At 43.3% G+C, this 25,007-nt stretch overlaps 1 protein-coding gene and 1 pseudogene across 5 annotated transcripts in view; both read right to left on the reverse strand.

Annotated features, from left to right (window-relative positions):
- Window positions 1-10,208: 10,208 nt before the first annotated feature.
- LOC102504891 lies at window positions 10,209-10,537 on the reverse strand (annotated as a pseudogene).
- A 904-nt stretch (window positions 10,538-11,441) lies between these two features.
- The window catches only part of SLC2A3 (solute carrier family 2 member 3), a 59,654-nt gene continuing 46,088 nt past the window's right edge, over window positions 11,442-25,007 (reverse strand). For 2 of the 5 annotated variants that reach the window (XM_032473446.1, XM_032473447.1), the window contains exons 3-11: window positions 21,618-21,710; window positions 21,017-21,177; window positions 19,306-19,546; window positions 18,861-19,023; window positions 18,378-18,565; window positions 15,626-15,730; window positions 15,152-15,253; window positions 14,502-14,705; window positions 11,442-13,956 (exon numbers count right to left, since the gene is read on the reverse strand). In XM_032473446.1, the coding sequence (XP_032329337.1) occupies window positions 13,744-13,956; window positions 14,502-14,705; window positions 15,152-15,253; window positions 15,626-15,730; window positions 18,378-18,565; window positions 18,861-19,023; window positions 19,306-19,546; window positions 21,017-21,177; window positions 21,618-21,710 (1,470 nt within the window). In that variant the 3' untranslated portion in view covers window positions 11,442-13,743. Of the gene's footprint in view, window positions 13,957-14,501; window positions 14,706-15,151; window positions 15,254-15,625; window positions 15,731-18,377; window positions 18,566-18,860; window positions 19,024-19,305; window positions 19,547-21,016; window positions 21,178-21,617; window positions 21,711-23,505; window positions 23,728-25,007 lie in introns of those variants that run through there. The other 3 variants (XM_006192153.3, XM_032473448.1, XM_032473450.1) reach the window with 3 other exon arrangements.

The raw sequence follows: 25,007 nt of genomic DNA on the forward strand, positions 1-25,007 counted from the left end.
AAAGAAGACTGCCATGTCTGGAAGATCTGGAGCAAAGAAGCGATAAATGAGAGCTCTTAGGTTTGTAAAAGGCTAAATGAAGGGCAGCTGGGAGGGGAGGCAAATACTGGAAAGCAGAGGAAGCTAAGGGAGGAGGGGGGGTTGGCTGACTAATTGGAATCTTCCCCTGTAATTCACCTACGAAATGTCCTGTGACTGCTCTTCCTCCAGAACAAAGCACTATGTTGAAATAAGCCTATTTTTAAAAGCCAGCTTTTCTTTTTCTGCTGGGGGGTAGTTAACTAGGTTTGTTTTTTTTTAAGAGGAGGTGCTGGGGATTGAACTCAGGACCTCCTGCATGCTAGGCATACACTTTACCCCTTGAACTATACCTTCCCCCTCTCCCAGCTTTTATTTTTTAGGACATTTTAAATGTGGAGACCAACTACAAAGCACAATTTAATGCACTGTTTTAATGTTTGAATCAATTCATGTTTAACATTAAAAAAAAAAACGGGATCATAGGCCAATATAGAAGTAAATTCTAAGGCTAGTTTGAAATAGATTCTTTTTTTTCTGGTAAATTTTTCTCATCTTAGAAGGAGCTAGGCAGGCATCTGTGAACAATCCCGGTCTTTTTCTCACTGACCTTTTCCCATCCTGGCTTGCCCCAAGTTGATCTGATTGGGAGCCCATTCATTCACCACTCTGCCCTGCTCCATGGAAACCTCCAGCCTCCTGAAGCAGCGGAGGAGATGCTGAGAAAAGGGAACAGCCGGAGCATTTCCCTAGTCATTTCCTTCGTGGTTCCCCTAGTTTTCCAATGTTGCTCTATAATGCTATCCGACCCGATTATCTAGACATTTGACAAAAAGAAGCCACGGATAATTAATTTCTGCCAAGACCTAAGTGCAACACAATATTCTTTTTTTCAACTGGCAGAGACATCTGAGTTTTGTGCCAAACATATTATGAACCGAGTGAATAATGGGAACAGAAAGCACTGATGGAACAAATAAATTAATGCATGAAATCACTCTAAGTCAGCACTTTTTAGTCTTGAATTCAAGCAGATTTGAGTGTGACTTTTGAAAACAGGCTCTCACTGTTACTCCCTGGCTTTTCACTTATATTTTTAGGAAAAATTAGAAGAGATTAAAGTAGAATTTTTTTTAAAGATATGTCACTTTACTTTTACAAAATTCTTGGCCCTAAACAATTGTAGATGATGAATTGACAACAAATTTGAGGAAATAACTAAATGGTGAACTAAATGGCCTAGAAACTTGGGAAAATAGCTATTACAAAGTGATGTGAGCCCAGGAAACTCCAAATTTCGCTCTCCGGAACAGAGCTGTGCCCTGTAACAATTTTTGACAACCTTGTCTTTGCTTTGGATTAAGTTCAGCTATAAGACCTTGGGAATAGGCAAGGAATAGTTAAGGAGGGTTTATTAGAATGCCAGAAATAAGAGGAGTACCTGTTATGTGTAAAGCATCATGCAAGACACTGGAGAACCCAGGAAGCAAGCAAGAGAAGGGAGAAGAAGGAAAAAAGTTGAAAGCGGAAGAGAGATGGAGTTCTGATCATTTTATTTGCTTTTGGAAATTAGCCACTTAAGGAAATGCCATTCATCTATTGTTTATTATACCCAATAGGCAGATATTAAAGGTAAAAAAAAAAAACCTAAGGCAGAGGACAGCAAAATCCACAACCATCAAGGAACCAAAGTCTTTAAAAATTTAATCTTTAAAGTTTGGATCTTTTGATTGCAAAACTAAAAGAATCTTACTATTAAAAACAAATTTAAGCAACAGAGAAATATATAATGAAGTGAGTCTAGTAATTGTATCTATTCAGTGATAAACTATTAACAATTTAGTATATAGGTGTTTTGGTATATGTAATATGGGTGGTTTTTTTATATGTGAATTTTAATGGACTGTTAATACCTTGTAACAGGATTATACCATACATTCTCTCCTGAAAGCTACTTTTTTTCACTTAGCATTATATTTTTCAACCTCTGCATGTCAGAATTTAGAGATATATCCATCTGAGATATACCTAAATTGACATACACGTTAAAAATTGCCAAGTACACTCAAGAACGGTTAAGATTCCCTATTTTCCTTTAAATATATTAGCCAAGCTTGAAATGGTTTCTTCCTCAAATATTCTCTATCAAAAAATTTCTGATAAGAAGAATAAAATGCAGTTCAGGTAGGTAGTTGAACTAGGGAAAGGATTGTTTTTTTGGTTCTTCCTAAGATCTCAGTGTGACTTTTGCTATTCCATTTAAAAAAAGAGAGAGAGAGAAAAGATCATTACATAAAGTCAACCTTTTAAAATCACTGCTACCTTCCATGTCTTTCCAGACATTTTCATGCATATATATGACATATATAGAATTATAACTCGTTTTTCCTATCCAAAGATGGGATTATATTATGCAATTTATTCTGCAACTCACTTTTTCTACTTAAGGTATCTTTCCATATCAGAGAATTTAATTACTGTATAGTGGTAATTGCTGTATAATATTACATAGTACAAATGTATTTATTTGTTTTGGTTAATTTGCCGCTATAAATTATGTTGCCATTAACAATAGCAATTTAAAGCCATCACCAAGAATATAAACTAGTATTGGGGGGTGGGATAAATTAGGAGTTTGGAATTAATAGATATACAATAGATACATATAAAATAGATAAACAGTGAAGACCTACTCTGTGGTATAAGGAACTATATTCAATTTCTTGTAATGAGCTGTAATGGAAAAAAATCGTAAAATATATATATGTATATGTATAACTGAATCTCTTGGCTGTACATCTGAAACTAACATCGTAAATCAACTACAAGTCAATAAAAAATTAGAACTGAAAAAAAAAAATAAACCAGTCTAACAGAAGGAGATAAGACGAAAAGGAAATAAATCCACCTGCCAGCCTCTCCCATCCTTTACACATCCCTTCCATACGAAAATCTTGCCCTCTCCATCCTCCTCCCCAAAGGAGGTGGCTGTTACTTCTAGTGTCATATTCTAGTTACTTTATTATATTTTGGCTTTTAAAATTCAGGGTGTCTTGATTTTCAGCATGGATCTCCATTTCAGTTTGTGTCTGAAGGACAGAAGCACATAGGTTGAATCGGCCTGGGTTTTCTGAATTCCAGAGACTGGATTCAAAGCCCAGAGGTGGGAGGAGTGTAGACCTTGCTTAGTGAATTTCAAGCAGCCAATTCTTAGGGTAAAGGACAAATTTCATCCTGTTCTGAATAATCCTACTATTCAGAAAACTTGGTGTCCACAGGGATAAAACTTCAGACCCAAAGGTAAAGGCCGACAGCTGCCAGACAGAGGCGGGAGGTGGGGAGGGCCCTTAGTCAATACTGCATGCCCCCCCGGGGCCAAGAGAGCTTTGCCTCAAGTGGGAGATAAAGGGAATTTGTTAAATAAAGAAGCAGTTGGGGCCGACAAAAGCTCCTGACACAGGAAGTTAGTTCAACTAAGGATACCGACGTGTAGGCATTTGAATAGCTTCCTCGGTGTGAGGTTGAAGTGAAACCAGATTGTAAAGCAGCAGCAGCTGGTGGCGAGTGACCCGGTTCCTGGGTGGTGGATGTAAACCCTGGAGTCCTGGGAGAAAGTGTCCTTGAGAATTTTAAAAGGTTAAATGCCTGGGAAGTTACTTTAATGCAAAGTAGCACTACCTCCAAGTGTAACTCCCAAGCAAGCTAGCGATCAGAAAAGCTCACCGATCAGACTGAGATGCTAGGGTCGTATTAAATTAATTAAAACTCACCTGGCACAAAGCATGGGGCATGAGATGGGTCACACTAATGCCCTCAGGATAGGGTCTCAGGTCGGGTAGAATGGGTAGCAACGTTCATTCGATCATCTCTCGAATGCATGATGGGGTTACAATGACCAAGGACTGAGGATGAGAATACAAGAGTGAATCAGGGCAGAAGGAATGTCCCTGGACGCAATCACGCTGGCCCCCTCTGTCAGACACATCGAGGGCACATACTCCTGGCCACAAAAGCAGCTCTCCGTAGCTTGACGAGCAGCTGGGGAATTTATTTTCACTACTTGCGGAGAATACATGGGTTGGAATGGGTGTCACCAATGGATGGTCAATTTAAGAGTGATGGATGTTGAGTGCCCCTGGTACATAAGGATATTTAGTGTTGGACTAAATAAGAGAACCAGGTGCCTCTTGCGCCTTCCGTCCCTTTCTGAGTCCTTTACACACGCGCTCTAAATACGTCTTCCTGGTTACTCACTTATCTATAGTCAATGTGCTGTATATTTCATTTGTTTCCCATTGTCCAAGTGACCATTCTCAGACAATACAGTAGTAAGTGCACTTCACACGAGATTAGCCACACACTCTGGGTCCTTCTGCAACCCTTCCCTAATTTTTACCCTCATCCAGACCCTAGATCTCATTTCTTAGGTCTCATCCTTCCTCAGCTACTTAATCCTCCAGCCACACTTAACATTCCCCAAATTGTGTAAGGCTTTGCAGATTCCTTCAGTGCTATGTGATGAGCCATTAAACCCAATGCGCCAATTCCCACTGATTCTCTGATCAATTTCTCTCATTAGGTCGATAAAAATGGTTCCTTTTACCTACTGAGTCTACCCTCTACGAAGAAAACGCCCTTGTTGAAGTACCTGCTACAACAGTCTCCATTAGGATAAGAGAAAAATCATCATTGTTCTTAACTCCATGGACAGCTCTTTACAGTGTGTTTCCTTATGGCATTTACATGTTCCAAAAGAACAGTGACAGATAAATCGAGTTTCAACTTGGGGGAAAATACTTAATAAAAGTACTTTACATTTATATGGCACTCTCTTATACGGGAAAATGTTTTAAAATCTTATTTCATATGATCCTTAAGCTATGCTCTGAAGTTAACTACCATTTATATGTAAAGAAACCGAAGTTCTGGAAATTTAGTCAACACATCCAACGTTGGATTGCCTTCCCTTCACTGTCTGAGTTGACTCTCACCCATCTGCATCGGGAAACTGCATGTCCCTTTAAAATCCACTGTCATCCATTTTCTGTCCCTACTGTCCTTTATAATAAATCAAGCTAAAATTTAAGAATCACTTCAAAATTCATCCTTCAATAGTTCATACAAAGAATATTTGTTAATAGTTACTACGTATCAGATATTTTGCTAGGTGTTGAGTTTAGCCAAATAGACGTGGTGCTTGTCTTCTCAGAGATAACATAAATGGTTAAATCCTTTAACCTTAGATAGTATTATGTTAGTTGATTCTAAACTAACATTTATAGCAACTATATGACCAGTGCTGTGATAAACTACTTTAACTGAATTCTCTCATTTACTTTTCATAAAACAAGATGAGATATCCTTACCCTGTTATAGCTGATGAGGGTTAGAGCATGAACAATAATTTCCCAATGGACACACATCTAAAAGAGCTGACTCCAGAATTCGAATTCTTAGCTATACTTCTATATAAATTTCTCCCCATTTCAGAATGTTCACAGTATCTCCATTTTTAGTATTTATTTATTTCTAATTGTGATACACCCTTAAAAAAACCATCTTTTCCCTGAGCATGCGAATGCCTCTCCCATCTTTACCTTGTAGACTTTAAAACAAATCTTTAAACATTATTTTTTGGGGAAGTAATTAGGTTTATTTATTTGTCTTTCAACAGAGGTCCTGGGGATTGAACCCAGGACCCCAAATGCACTCTACCACTAAGCTATACCCTCCCCTGCCAGGTGGAGGGTTTGACTTAACTTGAAGATGAAACCATTTCTTTTCAGGCATCTTCCCTTCCTGAGAGAACATGTTAAAAAGTAAGGGACACCAACACCCATATTTCGATTTCTGGATACCAATAAAAGGAACCAGGGATCCTTAGAGAAATGTCTTATTCTACATTTGGCATGTGTAAAGGCTCCTGGAGACAACCTAAAAGAGCTCCCAATGGCCAAAGCCGGAACAGTTTTAAGTTTCCTTCCACTGCCCCACGCCCCATGCTGCCACCAGCAACAAAGAGACATCCATAAACGAGACTAATAAAAAAAAAGGTACTATTCAAAAAATTTTTAAATGATATTTACTAGTTGAGGAAAAAACCGTATTTCATACCACACTCACAAATTCCAGAAGAATCAAAGATTTAAACATAAATGAAAACTATAAAATACTAGCAGAAATGCTGGTAAGTATTTTTACTATTTAGTACTTATAATACTGAGATGAAAAAGTCCTTGTTAAGGAATTAATACACAAAGGCTATAAATGAAAAAAATTGTTAAAATATGATTAATAGTTACTTTTTAAATGTTCTGTGGGGCAGAACAAAATACTCCATTGTCTTTACCCACTCATGCATTGCTGGACACCTAGGTTGCTTCCACTTCTTGGCTATTGTGAATAGCGCTGCTATGATTATGTGTGTGCAAATACCTCTTCAAGACCCTGCTTTCAATTCTTTTGGATATATATCCAGAAGTGGGACTGTTAGATTATATACTGGTCTATTTTTCATTTTTTAAGGAAACTCCATAGTATTTTCCATAGTGGTTATACCATTTTACTAGCCTATTAAAAAAAATTAAAACTTTTTCACTTCAAAGGATACTATCAAGAGTGTGAAAAGACAATCCACAGAATGGGACTGGCAAATCATATTATCAATAAGAGACTCACTCAGACTACATAAAGAACTCCAACAACTCAATAGAAATAATAAATAAAAAATAAAAATTCAAGTAACAAATTAAAACACAGGCCAAGGACTTGAAAAGACATTTCATCAAAGAAGATATACAAATGGCCAATAAGCACATGAAAAAATGTTCCACAGCAGTAGCTATTAGGAAAATGCAAATCAAAACCACATTGAGGTATCATTTCACACCCACTAGGATGCATAAAATCAAAAAGTCAGATATTAACAAGTGGTGTTTAGAATGTAGAGAAAGTGAATCCCTCATACATAGCACAAAAATATCTCCCTATTCATTTATGTTGAATATCTGCATATATTCCATTACAGGATGTTTCAAAGTCTCATTTTATCAGTTTCCTATCAGAATATTTAGGTTTTTATATCACCTCTTAATTCTCTTATTTTCAGTTTTGTTTTTACCTTTTTATTATACAGATTTATTTTTACATAATTCATATTATTATAAAGGTCACCCACTTAAAGTATACAATTCAATAATTTTTAGCATTTTTACAGTTGTGTAACCACTACTGTAATCTAATTTTAGAGTGTTTCCATCACCCCCAAAAGAAACTTTGTACCCATTAGAAGTCATTCCCTAATTCTCTGGACCCTCACCCACTTGTTTTTCCTCCCCTTAGTTCTAGGTCACCACTCATCTACCTTCTTTCTCTCTATAGATCTGCCTGTTCTGGAAATTTCATATAAATTGAGTCATATAACATGTGGTCTTTTGGTGACTGGCTTCACATACTTATGTTTTTAAGGTTCATACATATTATAGTCTATACCAGTACTTCACTCCTTCTTGTGGCTAAATAATATTGCGTTATATGGATAAACCACATTTGGGTATCCATTTATCTATCAATGGATATATGGGTTGTTTCCAGCTTGGGGTTATTGTGAATAACGCTGCAGTGAACACTTGTGAACAAGTTTTTATGTGGACACGTTTCCATTTTTCTTGGGTAATATATCTAGGAGTGGAAATACTAGGTCTTATGGTAACTATTTTATTTAAAAACTCTATTTTATGTATTTTGTCTTGTTTCTTCTCCAAAATACATCCTTTTCAAAATATTCCTCCTCTGATAGATACACATGGTTCACAGACAAGGAAATACAAATCAACAAAGAGCAAAAAAATGCTCAATCGCATAATAAAAATGCACATTTAAAATAGAGGTTCCCTTTCTCGCTTCAGATGGATAAAGATTAAACGTTTCATAGTGAAACATTTTAGTAAAAGTGTGCGAAAACTGGCACCCTTATATCCTGTTGGTATTTTAACTTTATTCCAGTCCTGGAGCATTTAGTCAAGAGACAGGGTGCCAGTTCCAGTTTTGAAGATTCATTCTTTTTTTTTTTTTTTTTTTTTAATGAGATTTGAATTTAATCTCTGCAACCTATCCCAACTCAGGTAAGTCAGTCCTATCAATTAAGTCACGAAGCATTGAGAAATCCAGAAAGGGTAGTTAAATTCTCTTCAGAATAAGAAAGGCGGGAAATACCTGCATTTGAACGTCTGCTGGCTTCCAAGCACGTCCCGCGTTTTAGCCAGAAAGGGCCTGAGCGCAGTGAGGGGCCGCCCGCGCCTGCGCAGTGAGGGCGGCTGGGGGACCCGGCGCGGCCGAAGCCCCGCCTCTCGCCCGGGCTGCGGTTTCGTCCCCGCCTCCGACTGCGGGGCTGGGGAGGTGGCGGTCGCGGCCGCAAAGCTACGCCTGGCGGTGACCGGGCTGCGCACCCCGGAACGCCCCGCGCGCTCTGCGCCCCGGGACGGCCGCGGAGGGAGCAGGGAGGGGACCCCCAAGAGGATGGTGGACACCCGGCGGGTCCTGAAACCTCAGCGGTGCCGCCGCCACCGTGGACCACAGATCACGGACGCAGATTTGTTACTAGATTCGCTGGTGCCGCTCTTTGGGAGTCGACATCCAAGAAGTTCTCCCTGATGATAAGAGGACGACGTGGTGAAGACTCGGAACGTAGAGCCAGAGCTGGTCGGCTCCCCTGCAGCCTGGTCCCTGACATCATCTACATCATCCCGTAGCTCTGAGGCTCCAGGCTCAGAGGCGCTCCCTCTGCTTCTCCCCTGAAACGCTTGCCCAGCCCTGAGCAGGGGCCGCCAGCCCAGCCTCAGCGAGAGCGACCCAGTCGTAGCCTTGGACAAATTACTGCAACAATACTTTTGGGCACCCCAAAACCCCACCCTCCATGGCCTTTTTGACCTGGAATTTTATCTGAAGTCCAGGTGGCTCTGGGAGTTGTGGAAGGAGGAAGTCCTGTTAGTCAAGAACCACTTCAGCCAGCCAGCCATCTAACATTTATTGTGGCCATTATCCATTTACTGCCTCAGCTCCAGATTCACACTTCAAAACCTGTTTTGTGGTTATGGCTGGAATTCCCTTTATATCATCTCTTTAGAATGTTAATAAGCACAATGAAGTTTTCTCAGCTGATGGTGCTAGAATGGTATTGTAGGAGGAAGGGGCTTCTGCTGGTGCCAGGGGCGACACCACAGATCAGCAGTGTAGATGAGGGAGCATTTGGTGGGGTCCTCCCCTAGCCATGCCCCTGGGATGCAAGCTGCCTCAGCCACCTCCCAGCCCCAGCGTAGATTGGGCAATCACTGTCCTCAAGGCCCCAGGCCTCTCACCTTGGTGCCCTGACTCCCTCTGAACACTCACTTATCTGGCCACCAGGTGCGGCTCACCTGCTTGCCTGGGGAAGGCACACCAGCCGGGACTGCACAATCCAGCCAATTTCTCTGCTATCCAGTAGGTTGCAACTATGCCTTTTCCAGCAAGATCTGAATTTCGGTTTTGGGGGGGGGGTCCCCAAATTTGTCCTTCCTTATACTCTCCCTCAGCTCTGGGATACCATATTGAGTTCTCTGACATCTTTTTTTTTTTTTTTAACTTTTATTATAACTTGATTTTCTTTTAAATTAAACTTTCCCTGTTTAAGTTACTATGTGGTTTCAGTCTTCTGACAGGAGCCAGACTGATGCACTTGATAAAAACCAGTTGTATGTCAGGCAGTGTTCCACACATAACAGGACGAGGTACGCGCTTTTGTGGCGCTTACCCTCCCCAGAGGTTGTTAACGAAGACCTGCCCCGCAAAACAGACCCAGCCACGCAAAATTCTGAGGCAGAATGTTCTAAGCACGAGAGGGTAAGTGTAAAGAACCTCAGAGGTCATGAACTTGATGTAGATGAGTACCAGAAGGACCAGTGGGGCTGGACTTCTGGGAGCAAAGAGAGTAAGAGATGCAGCTGAAGCAGCAAACCCTTTCGGTAAGGGAGGCAGCACTCGGCGGCGTCAGGGCCTGCGAGGATGGATTAAATCAGATACTCACAGCTCCGCCAGGGTCCAGGGAGTAAACTGGGACATGTGTTCACCCAGATCATAGGCCAGAGCAAAGGGGTCTGGATAATCTTTTTTTTAATTTATTACTCAAAGCTATTTTTAAACTTGGCTCTCTGTACTTATGCCTTCAACACTTACACGATTTTCTGCTCCTCACTAAGGAAAGCCCACTTGATCTGACCACAGACACATTTAGCTCCCGTGGACCCACCAGAGGCCCTGCTGACATGCTTGGTCCTTTTAGACAACCCTCTAAAACCTTGGGTCTTTCAGCACGAACCCCTCCGAGTCGGCCTCGGCCTGGGCACACGCCCTAGGTGGGTGGGTTTTGGTGCTTTCCCAGCCTTCTTGGTGTAAACAATTCTACCACCGGGGGCTCCCGACAACCCAGTTTTGTTACAGGCCATGTTGTAGGACAGCCTAGACAGCAGGTCAGACGCTGGGCCATTCTGAGTGTCTCCAGATACCGTCCCCAAAAGAGCCTGGATACTACTTAAGTGTGACTACTTTAAGTAGAAGGCTTTGAGCAGGGGAATGGCACGATCTGATTTTAGATCACTCTGGTCGTGTGAAGGATGAGTGATAAAGAAGCAAAGGTGGGAAAGGGGAGCTAAGACAAACCAGTTTTGGAGAAAATGGTGTACTCATCGGGACAGCCAGGCCGTTTCCTTCTTTCACTCTAACACGGAGGACCACGCTGGGAGGATTATGTTGGGAGTAAGGAAGGCTTGATGGAGCTCCTGCCTGACTAGTAGAAACAGAAAGTAGCATTCAAATATCTCTAGTAAGTGGATGGAAACGTAGGGAGGGAGGGAGAGAACTACATCAGCAAAAGCACAGAGGTGTTGAGTGCTGACAGTGAGTGTGAACTGTTTTCTTAAATACATGGGAGTTAAGAAATGGTAACTCAGACTGAAAAGGTAGCAGCAGGGACCTTGCCCAGGAAGGGATGTATTGAGCCAGGGGGCTTATTTTTTTTTCTGTAACTGACTGGAAACTATTGAAGGGTTTTAAGTAGGCTAGTTATATATATATATATATATATACTCATGGTTCTATGCCATTTGGATGCCTTGACATCAGTGTGGAATGAATTTTAGACCTCAGAGACTGGAGGAGAAAGGAAGTAGGAAAGAGCATGAGAGAAAATCAGAATTCTCACTGGGGAAAGCAAGCAACATAATTTATTAAGTATGTAAAGCAATGCACTAAGGCTTTTCCATTTCATCTGCATCTTAGACTCTCGTGTAAGAAACTTACTCAAGGTTACAACAGGTACTGAGTGGCCAGTTGATTTGAAGCTGATTTTGTTGTTACAGGAAGGACAAAACAAAACCAAAAAACCAAGCCTGTGATGCTATATATACATTCAGAATTTTTATTTCAAAACAAAGAACCATGGTAACAATAATAGAAAATCCATTTGGAAATTATTCACAATCTGGTCACTGAGAAATGGGAAAATTTCCACACTGCAGTACTGCCAACCCACTGTTTTTGAGGAGCCAGAAGCAGACGTACAGTTAGAAGAAAGTCACCTTCTGGCAAAGCCCCATCCTTGGCTCTCGAGCTTATAAACAGAGGCTCAATGACCAGAGGAAATGGTGAGAACTGAGAACCAAAATACGTCATAGGCAAGGGTTTGGCTAAAGGGCCTGAAATCTGTAAGCACCAAAGAGGGACTGGGAGATCAGGCAACATATGAAAACGGGGAGAGGGGTCCAACAGCCATCTCTAAAAATACTGGGAGACTGGATGATTGCGGAGGTGTCTGTGACCATGGCAGGTGTGAACCCCTCCATCTCATCCAAGTCTCTGAACCGCCTGAGTTCAAAGTCTTCAGTTTGTTTCTTATCCCCTTAAAGAATGCCTCCCTCCCAGTGCCCGCAGGAGGCCACACGGCCTGATCCCACATCCTTTCCTGCTTCCACTGTCTGACTATGCAGCCCTCCACCCTCAGTCTCAGAATGGAGGGGGCTCCCCCTCCTAACACAGGCAGCCAGATGAGACTGAGCTTCGCTGAAGGCCCGAAGGCAACCACAGATGCAGACTGCACCCAGCAGGGGCAGCGCTATTTACATACAGAGGAATGAGTCGTCTTAACACACTCTATCCAAAAGGACGCCTTAGGAACACAGAGGAAACAAGTCACCCACAAACGCCTTCCACCCAGAACAAAGCGACGGCGCACATTCACACTCTCAAGTGTGGGCCACGCTGCACATCTACTCACAGCGACTCCAATGTGGTCTGTGGGAAAGGTTCAAGCCCCTTAAGGACGCTTGCCATAATACTATGGTAACATGGTGACCAGGGTAACTTGACATGGTAACAGACGGAAACAAGCATGAGATAACCCTAATGTAACAACATACTGCAACTAGATAATAATTGTTCAGGAAAATCCTCTCCCAAAGCTGAGGTTACAAGTTCCAAGTTAGCTATGAACATCTCTGAATTCTTTTAAAGCTATGGCTTAAAGTAAAATAATAATAATAATAATAATAGTAATAATAATAATAATAAAAATCTAAAATCTTCTAAAGAACAAACTGAAGAAATAATGAACCTCTACCAAGAACCAGTATTTTAGGTTGCTCACTTGGGAGGCTCTCCCACCAGACAGGTGGTACAAGTACTTAAAAAAAAAAAACTGAGTTCACTACAGGAGAAAGAAGTTGGTCCAGTGAGGGGACAGAGGGTTTCTAGAAATAACCACCCCTTCTCTGGACTCCATCCAAAATTAGAACCCAACAACCACCATTAACTACAATGCTCATCTTAGTAATGAGCCTAGATTTCAAGTACTGCTACATACAATCTTAAACAAAGAAAGAAGTTCCGAAGGAAACCGATAGCTTCTTTATACAGGCACCGTGACTTTTCTGAGAAATTAAACTAGAGAATTTTCGTCTGAAGAACAGAAATGTTTAAGAGGCAACGTGCAAACCTCACACACCACATCATAGCCCCTCTAATAACGCATCACATTTCTCCCTAAATTCGTCCCTTATTGCACCGTAACCTCTTCGGTATTGAATCTTCCACCCGAGAACCTCTCTTTAAGCACCTCCCTCTAACCTCGATTTCCTTATGCTTTCATTATTTGGTAAAATTACTTTACACTTAAAAAAATAAATATTTATGCAATAAAACCAGAAGATAAAATAAATAAAACTCAAGTTAATTTGCTCTGCAGAGCTGTATGGAAGTGAGGAAGGTGCTCTCAGGTGACCCCTCTCTGCCCTCCACACTCGTGTGTCTTTGCTTCCTGGTAGGTCTGAGGTTAGAGGAACCGCGCCCTCCCGCTCACTCCCCTAAAGGCCCCCGGGAGCAACATGAGACCCTAAGGGAGCAAGAGCTGGCAAAGCTGTCAGATGCCAAGGGGTCAAGCCCTCCTGAAATGAAGGTAGGTTCACTTGGTCTCTCCTCAGCAGGGGAGAGTGTCCAAGAAATGAGATTCTAAAAAGCCACTGAAAATAAGGACTAACCCCGGCCTGGGGATCCTCTGAGGTCCCCTCGAGTGTGTGGGATGAGAAAGGAATCAAGTAGCAGCAATCAGAAACAGTCCTGGGTTACAACCTGATGAGGTCTCTCCCCTTGCAGGGAGAGGTTGCTTCTCCTGGCGGGAGGGAGGCGGGAGGGAGGCCCCGCTTAGACGTTGGTGTCCTTGGTGGGCTGGATGCTGTTCATCTCCATGACTGGGCCCTTCTCAGCGCGGTGACCCTCCTGCGCCTGCCCTTCAAAGGCGCGTGTAATTTCCTCGAAAGTCCTGCCACGGGTCTCAGGGACTTTGAAGAAGGTGAAGACCCAGAAGATAACGAGGAAGGCGGTGAAGACAATAAAAACGTAGGCTCCTAAGTAGAACTAGTGAAAGGACACAGAAAAAGGAGAGTTGATGTCAAGATCTGGTCACCAAAACTCCAGCCTCCCTCACATACACATTAGGCCTCCGGCCAGAATCCTCCTATCATGAGTGGAAACAGGTTTCTCCAGGCGCTCGGATCTAATTTCATCGGTAACTACTGTACTTCTCTATAATTTGTGTCATTCCTTTCCCTAGTCATTAAAGTTAGCTGCTTCCAAACGCCTACTGACTATTTTAGGACTTCTATTATTTTTAAGATCTGGGTTTCCGAAAGACTCATGGAAACAGAAATGCGTTCCAGACATCCATGCTAGGTCCTTTATTATACAGCAGCTCCTGGTCATTTTACAACAAGACCTACCCCATCATCAACATCCCACACTCAGTGAGCCTTTAAGATCATAAAGCCGTTACTGCTAGTCCAAATGATGGATTTTAAATATCGACTTGGAATCCTCTGAGGCTTATCGTGACTGTTCTGTTTCTAGGCAGAGCTATGTGTTGGCTGGTTTGAGATAGGTGAGGTGAGTTTTAATTTACTTACTGCAGCCGAGGGGAAGAGCAATCCAACCAAGAAGTTGGAGGTCCAGTTGGAACAACCAGCCACTGCCATTGCAGCTGGGCGGGGTCCCTGGCCAAAGAGTTCAGCCACAATAAACCAGGGAATGGGGCCTGGGCCAATTTCAAAGAAGGCCACGAAGACCAAGATGGCCCCAATACAGATAAAGCTCATCCAATTATAATTATCCTATAAGAAAGGAAGAAAGCAAAGTTAGTATTCATAGAACGACCCAGGCAGGAGCCAGCTTCCCAGAGAGGAGTACTGACTAATAATGAAAAGGTCCTTCTGTCCCGTGGTATAAAGGAGTTACTGGCCCTAGGAGCCTCGGGTCTTTGAATCCTAGCAGTGTGACCACACATGCCCCTCTGCACCGAGGCATTTCATCATCTGGGAAATGGGACTAATTACCTCAAGGTTTCTTTAAGAATTAAATGAGATAATGTATTTTTCAAGCCATACGTTATATAGACATAAGGATTAAGGCAGTTCAGTGACCTCTGTCTGATAACCCACTCTTCTCAAAACCCTGGGCCTGGCGCTTCTCCCAAATGCCGTCTGTACGATCTCCAACCTCAACTACCCACCCCTCTCCCCTTTCCCCACCCCCTCTTTCCCCCACAAAGAGCACTCACCTTTAACAGCAAGGAAATCGTCATGAGGACAGAACAGAAAGCCATTCCTCCAAGGCCTGTCAGATGTAGAGTCCTCCTCCCCGCCCTTTCCACCAGGAACAGCTACAAGAATAAGAATAATAATAATAAACATGGAACATCTGCTTTCCCTTTTATGAAGACGCCGCAGGAGCTACCCGAATCCGCCGCACACAGCAGGACAGCTGCGGTAGTCACACGTCGTCTTCTCCAGCTCCAAGTTAGAAGTGTCCCATGGACTCCCTTCCCATACCCACCTCCTGCCCACCTACTGCCTATTCGCTTGAAGCGAGTGAAGACCGCTTCGCCCCTCATCTCCCCCGAAAGGAATTCGACAGCAACAAAAAGGGTTAACTAAATAACGATAGGGAGGTGGAAGGACCCACAACCCATCTTTGAACATATGGAGCAAAAATTCTCCTCCCCCCTCAGAAATGATCCAAACACATGACTTACAGAAACCACAGTGAAGATCGTATTAACCACGCCAGCACCAATAGTGGCATAGACCGGCTCCTGGACACCTGCATCTTTGAAGATTCCCGTTGAGTAATAGAACACCTAGTAGGGAACAAAAGATGCAACTATGAAATTCAACTGTGCACAGCAGTTACACCGAACCTGCAAAAAATCAACTCAGAAAAGTACCAGAAGTGAAGGAGTCCTTCCCAGAGTTTTGTTGTTGTTGTTGTTCAATCACAGTATCTTCTGCAAATTAATTATCTTCTGTATCTTAGGTCTATTATTCTCTTCTTAATTTCCCTCAATTCTAGCTGCTTATTTCCATTTTTTCTTCTAACTATGTTTATTCTTACTGCTCCATTTAGCCTCTTCCTTATGACTACCTTATTAACTTTTTAAAGCCATAAGTCCTTTTACATTTTTCTTTCTTTCTTTTTTTTACATTTTTCAATTACACCTTTTCAATGGACTACTTCTCTAACCCCCTGACCCCAACAATGATACTCATTGATGTCTCCATTTGACAGTGAAGACACTGAGGGGTAACCTCAGCCTGCTCGTGTAATTAGAAGCAGAACTTGGGCTGGAATTCCTAGCACTAGGTCTTTGCAAGTGTTTTAGGAGATAACACCAGCTATTATTTTAATTTAATATACACTATCACATAAGCTGCTATTTAAAGTATATTATTTTTATTATTTGCTCAACACTGTGCTACAGCGTGGGGCTGCTCCAACCCCCAGAGCTAAGGAGATGTCAGACCGTGGACTCAGACCAAGAATACAAGGGCACAGGGTCTAGATCACTCAGTCCCTCAGGTCTGGTTTAAGAGTTTCCGATTTGACCCGGAGTATTTGCCCTCATACCAGTAGTCATTAGGCTTCACTGAACATATGCTTCCGCATTGGGAAATCCCTACAACCTAAGATAGAAACTACGTAATTTTTCCAAAATAAGATCAAGGTTGTGCTTTTTGAACCTGAGATACTGACTAGTCCTCTAGGAGAGAAGCAGGGGTGAGCTAAGTAAAGCTGTTAGAAAACATTCCAAGAGTATTTAATGATTATAAAGCTTGTCAGGAAAGACATCTGAAGAGTTAAAACTAGGAATGAATAGTTATGCCAGTCCTCTTTCTTATTATATAACGGTGTGCACGTCAAAACCTGACACGTTCCTACAGATCCCAAGCAGACTCCTTACAGTGAAACCGCTCCGCTGCCTGGCACCATCGAGCTGGGTTACGCTAACCCGCACACCAGCTGCCTTAACAGCTGTTTACTTTGCAATGTAAACAGGGTAAACACTATCCAGCCTCTTATCCCTCTGCCTTTAAGGGAAATTAAAAACAGAAAAAAGTGATTTTCACACACGGTTTGACATCTGCCTTACAGAATGCTCATCTATCATTGGTAATCTTCCCAGAGTGGTCTGTCTTTTTCTGATCTTATTTTGCAGGCCTCGGACTGCGGGGGAGGCCAGCAGGCACCTGCGGGGCAGAACTGAAGAGGGCAGTTGTCACTCTCAGGACATGCACCTGCGCTGGAGGCCTCACTAGTCCTAGCCTTGCTGCTCGGGGAAGTCTCGAGAGTATTTTTGATTACAGTGGTTTTTCAAAGGAGGAAATCTGAGATTGAGATCCATCAAAAGCAGCTTTTTCACACTATCCTTTCTCCCAGGTTGTGCTATAACCGCCTCTAAGCCCTCAGGAGAAGCACAGCCATTTCAAACACAGTATCCTCGTGGCAAGTTAGGCAGAAAAGGCCAAGAAGCAACTTACTCTGAGTATCATGTTTTGCAAAATGCTTTGTCACACAACGATTTGACCACACTGATCACGTTTTGATGGGAAACCTCAGGGCATGAATCAGAGGTGGGACAAGAATATTTGGATTCCTCCTACCCAAATGTTCTATTTTCAGGTGGATAGAAGGTACAGGAATACCCTCTCTGACCACAACCAAGACTCAAAAGGAGTAAGCTGATTTTTGCGTGAATACAATGGCCACCTGCCAAATGCTAGCTTCCGTTTTGCCCCACACTCTAAACTGTCATAGTCACTAGTCTACGTTGCACAAAATATATAAGGTAAAGCCAGCTCGGCCTGAAGTTGCCAGCGCGCTCACAGACCTCGTAACTGCTCCCCAGGGCTTTACACTGATTTTTAGACAGTAAAGTTCTGGAAAAAGAACCGAGGTGAATTAATTCTCAGATCCACTTTGGTTGTATGGCCTGTGTTATCATTGATGACATCATATAAGCTAGATCAGAGTTAAAGAGAACTGGAAATTTTAAAATTGAGTGGTCAGTCAACAGTGGTGGGGTTGAATGCCCAGCAAGTTAAGAACCACAAAGAAAAATGATTTAATAAAGGATTATTTGACCACCAAAAAATAAAATAAAAAAGAGTGGTCAAAAAAAAGAATAAAAATTAGATACATTGCAGTACTGTAAATATTGAAAAAATATCCGGAAGAGGACAAATGTTAACTGAGTTCCAAGACTAAGGGTGACAAATTTTTCACCTCTTTTCATCTTTTCACATGGAAAACATGTACTATAGATATCATTTTAAGACATGAAAAACTAAACCAAATCAAAACCTGGATAGTCAACATTTTCTGAGTGGCTGCTATGTGGTAAGCATTGGGAGAGACCCTGTACATGTGAGAAGGTGACCAGTAACCAAGGCTGTTCACCCCCGGTCAGGCGTTTTAAGTCGCGGATCTGAGGACAGGTGGACACTCACGGCGTTGATCCCGGAGAGCTGCTGGGAGAGCTGCAGCATGACGGAGATGATGATGGGCTGGCGGTAGCTGGGCGCTCTGAAGAGCTCCAGCACAGTGACTTGCTTTTCTTGTGCCATCCGAACACTCTCGTCTTTCATCTCCTGGATGTCCTGAGCCACATCCTGGGTGCCCCACAATCGCTGGAGGACTGGTGGAAGGAACCAAGAGGAAAGGTTCAAGATAAGCTGCTGTCCCCAGAGCCTTCCCCCTTAAGACAGCTGGCAGGAAGCCAGGCGAGATGAGAGCTGAGCCCCGGAAGCGGCCGATCAGTCAGCATCTGGGACTTAACTTGCCTTCTCACCTTATTCTTTAGGGGCTGAAAGTTTCTGAGTCAATTAACAACAAGTTTATACTGTATAGCACAGGGAACTATATTCAGTATCTTATCTTAAAACAAACTGCAAGCCTAAAATTCCTATAGTGAAGGTGTGAAGGGGACTCACTCTCCTTAGCATTCTCCTCTTCTTTTCTGTTAATGAGCAAGAATCTCGGACTTTCGGGGCAAAATGGCAGCGCAGCACATTGCAGGACAGCTGGAATAATGGTGAAGCCCAAGAGCAGTGGCCAGAGCTCTTCAGTCCCCATGATGACTTTCAGACCAAAGATCTAGAAGCCAAAGAAAATACTTTAAATTCCATACTGTATAGGCCACAAGTGGATTTTAAAAAATGAAAGTGTTTAGAAAATCATCTACTCTTTTAATCACAGGAAAAGACTTTGTTTCTTCTACTTTCTCTTTCTCTCTGCCCTGCTTTCTTAACCATCTATGAGCTATAGTAATATTAGTATCTGAAACATATAAAGTCGAATTATGCGCCATATTCTGGATTGCTTTATCTATGTAAATTCATTTAATGAGCCATGAAACTAACAGAAGTTCTGGAGTACCTGGGCCACCAGAATCCCGATAACGATGCCCAGCTGGTTGAGAGTGCCGAAGGCCCCCCGCAGGGCGGTAGGAGATATCTCCCCAATGTACATGGGGACAAATCCTGTGCAGAGTCCACAGAAGATGCCAATAATCAGTCGGCCCAGGATCAGCATTTCAACCGACTCCGCTATTTTGCAGAAGCCCATCAGGCAGCCACCAGCAATGGCCAACAGGTTGACGATTAGCATTGAATTGCGCCTGAAAGATTAAACAAAGGCAAGTGAAGTTAGCATAAGAGACCCGATCTCTCCCCTTCTTTCCTTATCATTCTACCCTTCTGCAAGCTGGTACGTCTTTTGGTCTAACTTTTCCACTTTCTCTTATCAGAACATTTCTGGCTGAGATAACCAGGACCAATGGATCTTATACCTCTGTACGTATAAGGCTCACCCAGAGAACATGTTTAAGATTCTCCTCGCTAAGTCCTAGCTGTAGCCTAGAATTTTAGCAAGCACTTTAAGGCCAGTTATTCTCAAAGTGGTCCACAAACAGCATCAGCTAGAAATTTGCTAGAAATTAAAACTGTCCCACCTCATCCCAGATTTGCTAAGTCATTAGGCCTAAGTCTGGGGTGGAGCCCAGCAATCCATGTTTTAAGAAGGCCTCCAAGTGATTGGATGCAAACTGAAGTTTGGAACACTGCCTGAGGCAATTCTGATAGAGTCAGTCCAGAGAAACACTCAAGAGAAATTTTTGGACTAGGGCTGATTTTTTTATGCTTCTTACTGCATTTTGTTATAATGTAATTGCTTAGAAACTTAGAAACTCCTGCAGATGTTGGAGGATCAGCATCATGGTACTTGACTCTGACTCTGACTCTGACTCGGGTGGCCCAGTGGAATTACCTGAGGAAATCTGAAAAATACTGATTCATGGACCCTATCCCCAGAGAGGCTGATGTAATTGGCTTGGGGTGTAGTCCAGCACTGGGACTTTTAAAAGCTCCCCCAGGAGATCCTAAATGTGCAGTGGGGGTGGAGAACCACTGTTAAGAGAATAAGTCTCCTCCTCATTGTCACCTTTACTTTCCTCTGCATCCTCTTCCCCCCTCCTCATTAGGTTCTTTTGCTAATAAAATAACAATAGGAAGAAAACCATGTTAGTTATGGGAGGTCCATGTTAACCGTTTTGTGACTATATCTGCCCGCAGACCAAGGATTATAAAATACTTCTTCCCAATCCTGCAATATTAAATTATGAAAACACTTGCATAAAATCCCCCAAATCTTAATTTAATATTTTTTGGGGGGAAGGTAATTAGACTTATTTATTTATTTATTTAATGGAAGTACTGGGGATTGAACCCAGGACCTTGCGCATGCTAAGCATGCGCTCTACCTCCCTCCACCAAATTTTAACTAAAGCAAATGTCTGACCTTGTAAATAAAGTATGTTTCTAGGAAACTCCAGTGGACTTTACCAGAGAATAACTCTGAATTAGCTTAAGCTGGACTATAGTCTCCAGTCACTCCCAGGCCCATCTCCTGATGGGCAGGAGAGCTCCAAGCAAGAGCAGTCATATCCAGTGCCAGCTGGACCAGTTTTTCCTTGATCAGAATTTGAGGTGTTCTCATGCAAATGCATCATCATCCCCTTGTTCTAAGTCTCAATACCGGTCCTCAGTGCAACCAGTGTAGCCCCCTTCCTTGCCCAGTTTGTGGTCAATACCTGCCAAATCGGTTGACAAAGAGTCCAACAGAAAAGGAGCCAATCATACCACCGACGGAGAAGATGGCCACAGACAAGGACCACAGAGACGTGAGTAACTCCTTAGAGGGAAGCTTGTCTAACCTATCTTCCAAAGTATAATTGAGAAAGTCCTTTATGATCTGCAAATTAAAACGGTTGGTGGGAGGACAGGGATAAATACATGGCAATGGAAGACAGATACCACATAGGAGTTAATGTTACCAGCTCTGAAAAGAACAAGTTTTCATTTGTCCTGAAAATTCCCGTAGGTAGTAGTACTGAAGTGCTGATGTTCGGTGACTACCCCAGCTCTCCCCCGCGACCTAAGGGATAACCCCTCAGGGATAATAAAGGAAGTGTGTCCCCATGGGGTGAGAGGAAGAATGAGTACAGTCCAGGGTACAGAGAGCATCTGAGCCTTTTGCTTGATCAGTGATTCAATTAGCCACCCACCCTTGCCAGTTATTCCCCCTCTAAGTCTTGGCCAGGCCAGCTACCAAGTTTGTCTAAAATTGTTAATTCTGAAAACACTGCCAAAGGAATACTTCCCCTATTCCAACTCTAATTGCCTGGTACTCACCACCTCAGGAGCATTGATTACTCCGGTGTTGTAACCAAACTGGAAAGAGCCGATTGTAGCAACAGTGATGGCAAAGATCAGAGGTGCGGTGACCTGGGGGGAGGGGAGAAAGAAGAAACAGTCCTTAAAACCCTTGAGTGATGATTGTCTCTTATTAAGAAGATTATATATTACGAGAACTTGGCCTGTGAGTGGTATGAAAACAACAAAACTTAATGAGATGTAGGTAATGAATACAGGACACAAAAGGATTATATACAGGTTACACTAAAATGCTTGTCTCGAGATAAACAGGTGAGCATGGAGGGTAAATTTGGAAAAAGTGGCAAGAAGATGTGGGCAGGCAGAAGCTAAGAGGACCTGGGTTAGTCGGTCTGGAAACATTCAAAAAACTGCCCCAGGTAAAAGCAAACACAGAACTGACCACTGGCCTCAGGAATAGAAAAGATTGTGAGGGCAAAGTAAAAAGCCTAGTGTTCCGGGGGAGGGTGTAGCTCAGTGGTAGAGCGCATGCTTAGCATGCATGAAGTCCTGCGTTCAATTCCCAGTACGTCTATTAAAAAATAAATAAACCTAATTACCTCCCCCGGGGGGGGGGCAGTGAACAAAGCCTAGGGTTTCTAAGAACAGATTCTTTTGGAAACAGCTGGATCCAGTGCAGGCTCACCTGTACCCCAGATCCCACGGAAGGCCAGAATGGTGGTGGTGTTTCTTCATCACTGGGCTGCTTTTAACTCTCTGGATCGCGTAATCTACAGTTTCTACCCACTGTATCCTTGGCCCCATTTGAAATTGTTCCCGTGTACTTAATACTGTAGTGCTATCCCCCACCCACCCAGCAGGGGGCGAACACAATCTCTCACTCCCAATCCAGCACTTAGGAGACATTTGGTGGGGGGCGGGGGGGCGGGGAGGTGCAGAAGTCAACCCAGTTATCACTCACCTTGCAGGGAATAATTCTCATCATCTTAATTTCCACTTCAAGGTAGCTCAATTTTTATGCCTGAGGCCCAACCCTTCCTCATCCTCAACTCCCCTCTCAGGTCAGACAATGGCAGGCGAGAAGTTTCAGTTGCCCAAATTTTGACCTTGCCTCCCAAGCAACTAGGCTTAAGGACCCTTGAGGTCTCCACCAGGACACAGCTTTGTTTAATCCTCTCCTTTGAGTAAAAACCTCTTCTTTTCACTCATCATTTGCCATCCTTGTGGGCCTTCTCATTTTTTCTTCCCTTCTCTTATCTTCCTTTATTTTCAGGTAAGTTTACCTTAGGGATAATGCCTTCCTCCCTACAAATACTGTATCCTTAGACACAAAAATACATTCATACATCATGCACGCACAATTACAACCAATAAGAAGGATGGCTGGAACTCTCCCTCCTTAGAATCCAGACTCCCATAGGTCATGGAACAGATGGCGGGACACCTACCCAGGACCCCAGACAAATCCCAGGTCCTTTCAAGGTCTAACACTTGCAGAGAAATCCTGACGCCAGCTCTCAGACCCACAGTCATCATCAACCCAAAAGCAGCCCCCAACCCCCATCTATCTATCTCATCCCTACATATTCAGTAGCATGTAGTTATGTAAAAAAAACCCAAACCAAACCAAAAAAAAAAAAAAAAAAAACCACGAAAAACAAACACAACTTCTCCAGGTGATTTCCCTGCAACAGAAGGTGAATGGAACTGGGATAAATCCTTGACAGGATATGACATTCAGGGAGAACTGGTGAAATTGTGGCACCGCAGCCTGGAGAGGAAATGGAAAGGCTCTAAGATGGCTAAGTGACTCCGCACGAAAAAGAACGCGGCAGTCACCACTAAGGTTTGCCTTTCTCAGCGTATCCCAAACAAGCAAAGATAACCAGCAGTTTGACGTTCTTACCTTCGCTGTCCCCATGGCCCTAATTCAATTCTTTTCGAATCCTCAGTAAGATCTGGGAGTCGGATTCCAGAGACACCTCTCCCAGCCAACAAATCCTTCACCACGTCCTTCCCGGCAGCAAGTTCTCCTCGAGATGCTCGCAGGACCGCTCTAACAGCTCATCCTCACAAGCCGGCAATGAGTGGGCACTTATTTAAAAGCTCTGCAAAGGGCGGAGCCTGGGCGACAAGCCCCCTGCCCCACCCCACGCCCGCCCCCAAGTAATCTCCGGACCTCCCGGAATTTTGTGACCTCAAACTCTCCCCCCACCCTAGGCAACAACCCTCCGCCCATCTTTCTAAAACCACATCCTCCACCCTCCCTCCACTCCGTTTTTTTAAGCTCGTCCTCCTTCCCTCTTCTGAGAGCCTCTTAGTTTCACAGACAAAGTGCTACCAGAAAAGCCTGGAGGGAGGGCAGATACACTTTATTTTTGGCTCTCGCAACTGTTCGGAATTGAATCAATCTGTAAAAAGACGAGAATAAATGCTATCTATATTAGGCAAAGTCGACTGGGTGCTACTGTGAGTTAAGGCTGTCTGCCGGAGTGTAAACAGAATAATTCATAATCCTATGCATTTATCAGGGGCTCTTTGACTGTAGGCTGTGCCTATGATGTTGAAGCGGTGGGGAAGGATAGTTTGAGAGAAGGAAAGCAAAAGAGGGAATCATTGGACCAGTTTGGGGCTCTGCTTGTCCTCTGATAGCGCAATTATTGCTAGGAGGAAGAAAACCTGAATATTTAGGAGCCAGAACAACTCCCCGAGGCTGCAGGAAAGAGACAATCACCTGCCTGTGGGACACAATCCAAACTCCGTATTATGGCCTTCCCCACACCGACCACCCCTCCTGAATTCTGCCCATTCTGCAGTTTGCCTCCAGTCTCAGGTTTACAGCATCCAGGGTAGGACAGTTATCAAATTCCGCAAAACAGGTGTCTGCGAAGCATATACTCCCTATCAGGCACCCTTTGAAAAGTTGGGGATCCATCTATCAGGGTATAGGACAAAAAAGTCCTGGCCCGCAAGGAATTCGTGGTGCTTTCCATCCTCCACTTCAAAAATAAAAAAGGGACGAGGCCAAATGAGTTTTACACAACTGGAGAGGATTATCAATATCCGATGACTACTTCTGGGCTGTGCATTTCTTGAAAGGAAAGTGTGAGATAAATATCTGATAACTAAGCCATGCAAGAAAACTGAGCAAGATGAGTGGGAAAAACGGATAAGAAAAATGTGAACGGAGGGCGATGAAGGATACTGAAAGGGGAGAGCAGTGGCTCCAGTGTGAGAGTAAAGGAAGGAAGACAATTCCGTTGGAGTTTAAAGAGTTGGGTGAGAGCTAAGAGTACCGCCTTGCTGGAGGGGAAATATCGGTGGCCAGGTTCCTAACGCCTATTGATCCGTAGCCTAGCAACGCCTCGGGCAGGACCAGCGAGGCGGGTAGGGTGCAAGGAGCACGGC

This window comes from Camelus ferus, chromosome 34, assembly GCF_009834535.1.
Source record: "Camelus ferus isolate YT-003-E chromosome 34, BCGSAC_Cfer_1.0, whole genome shotgun sequence".
Lineage (NCBI taxonomy): Eukaryota > Metazoa > Chordata > Mammalia > Artiodactyla > Camelidae > Camelus > Camelus ferus.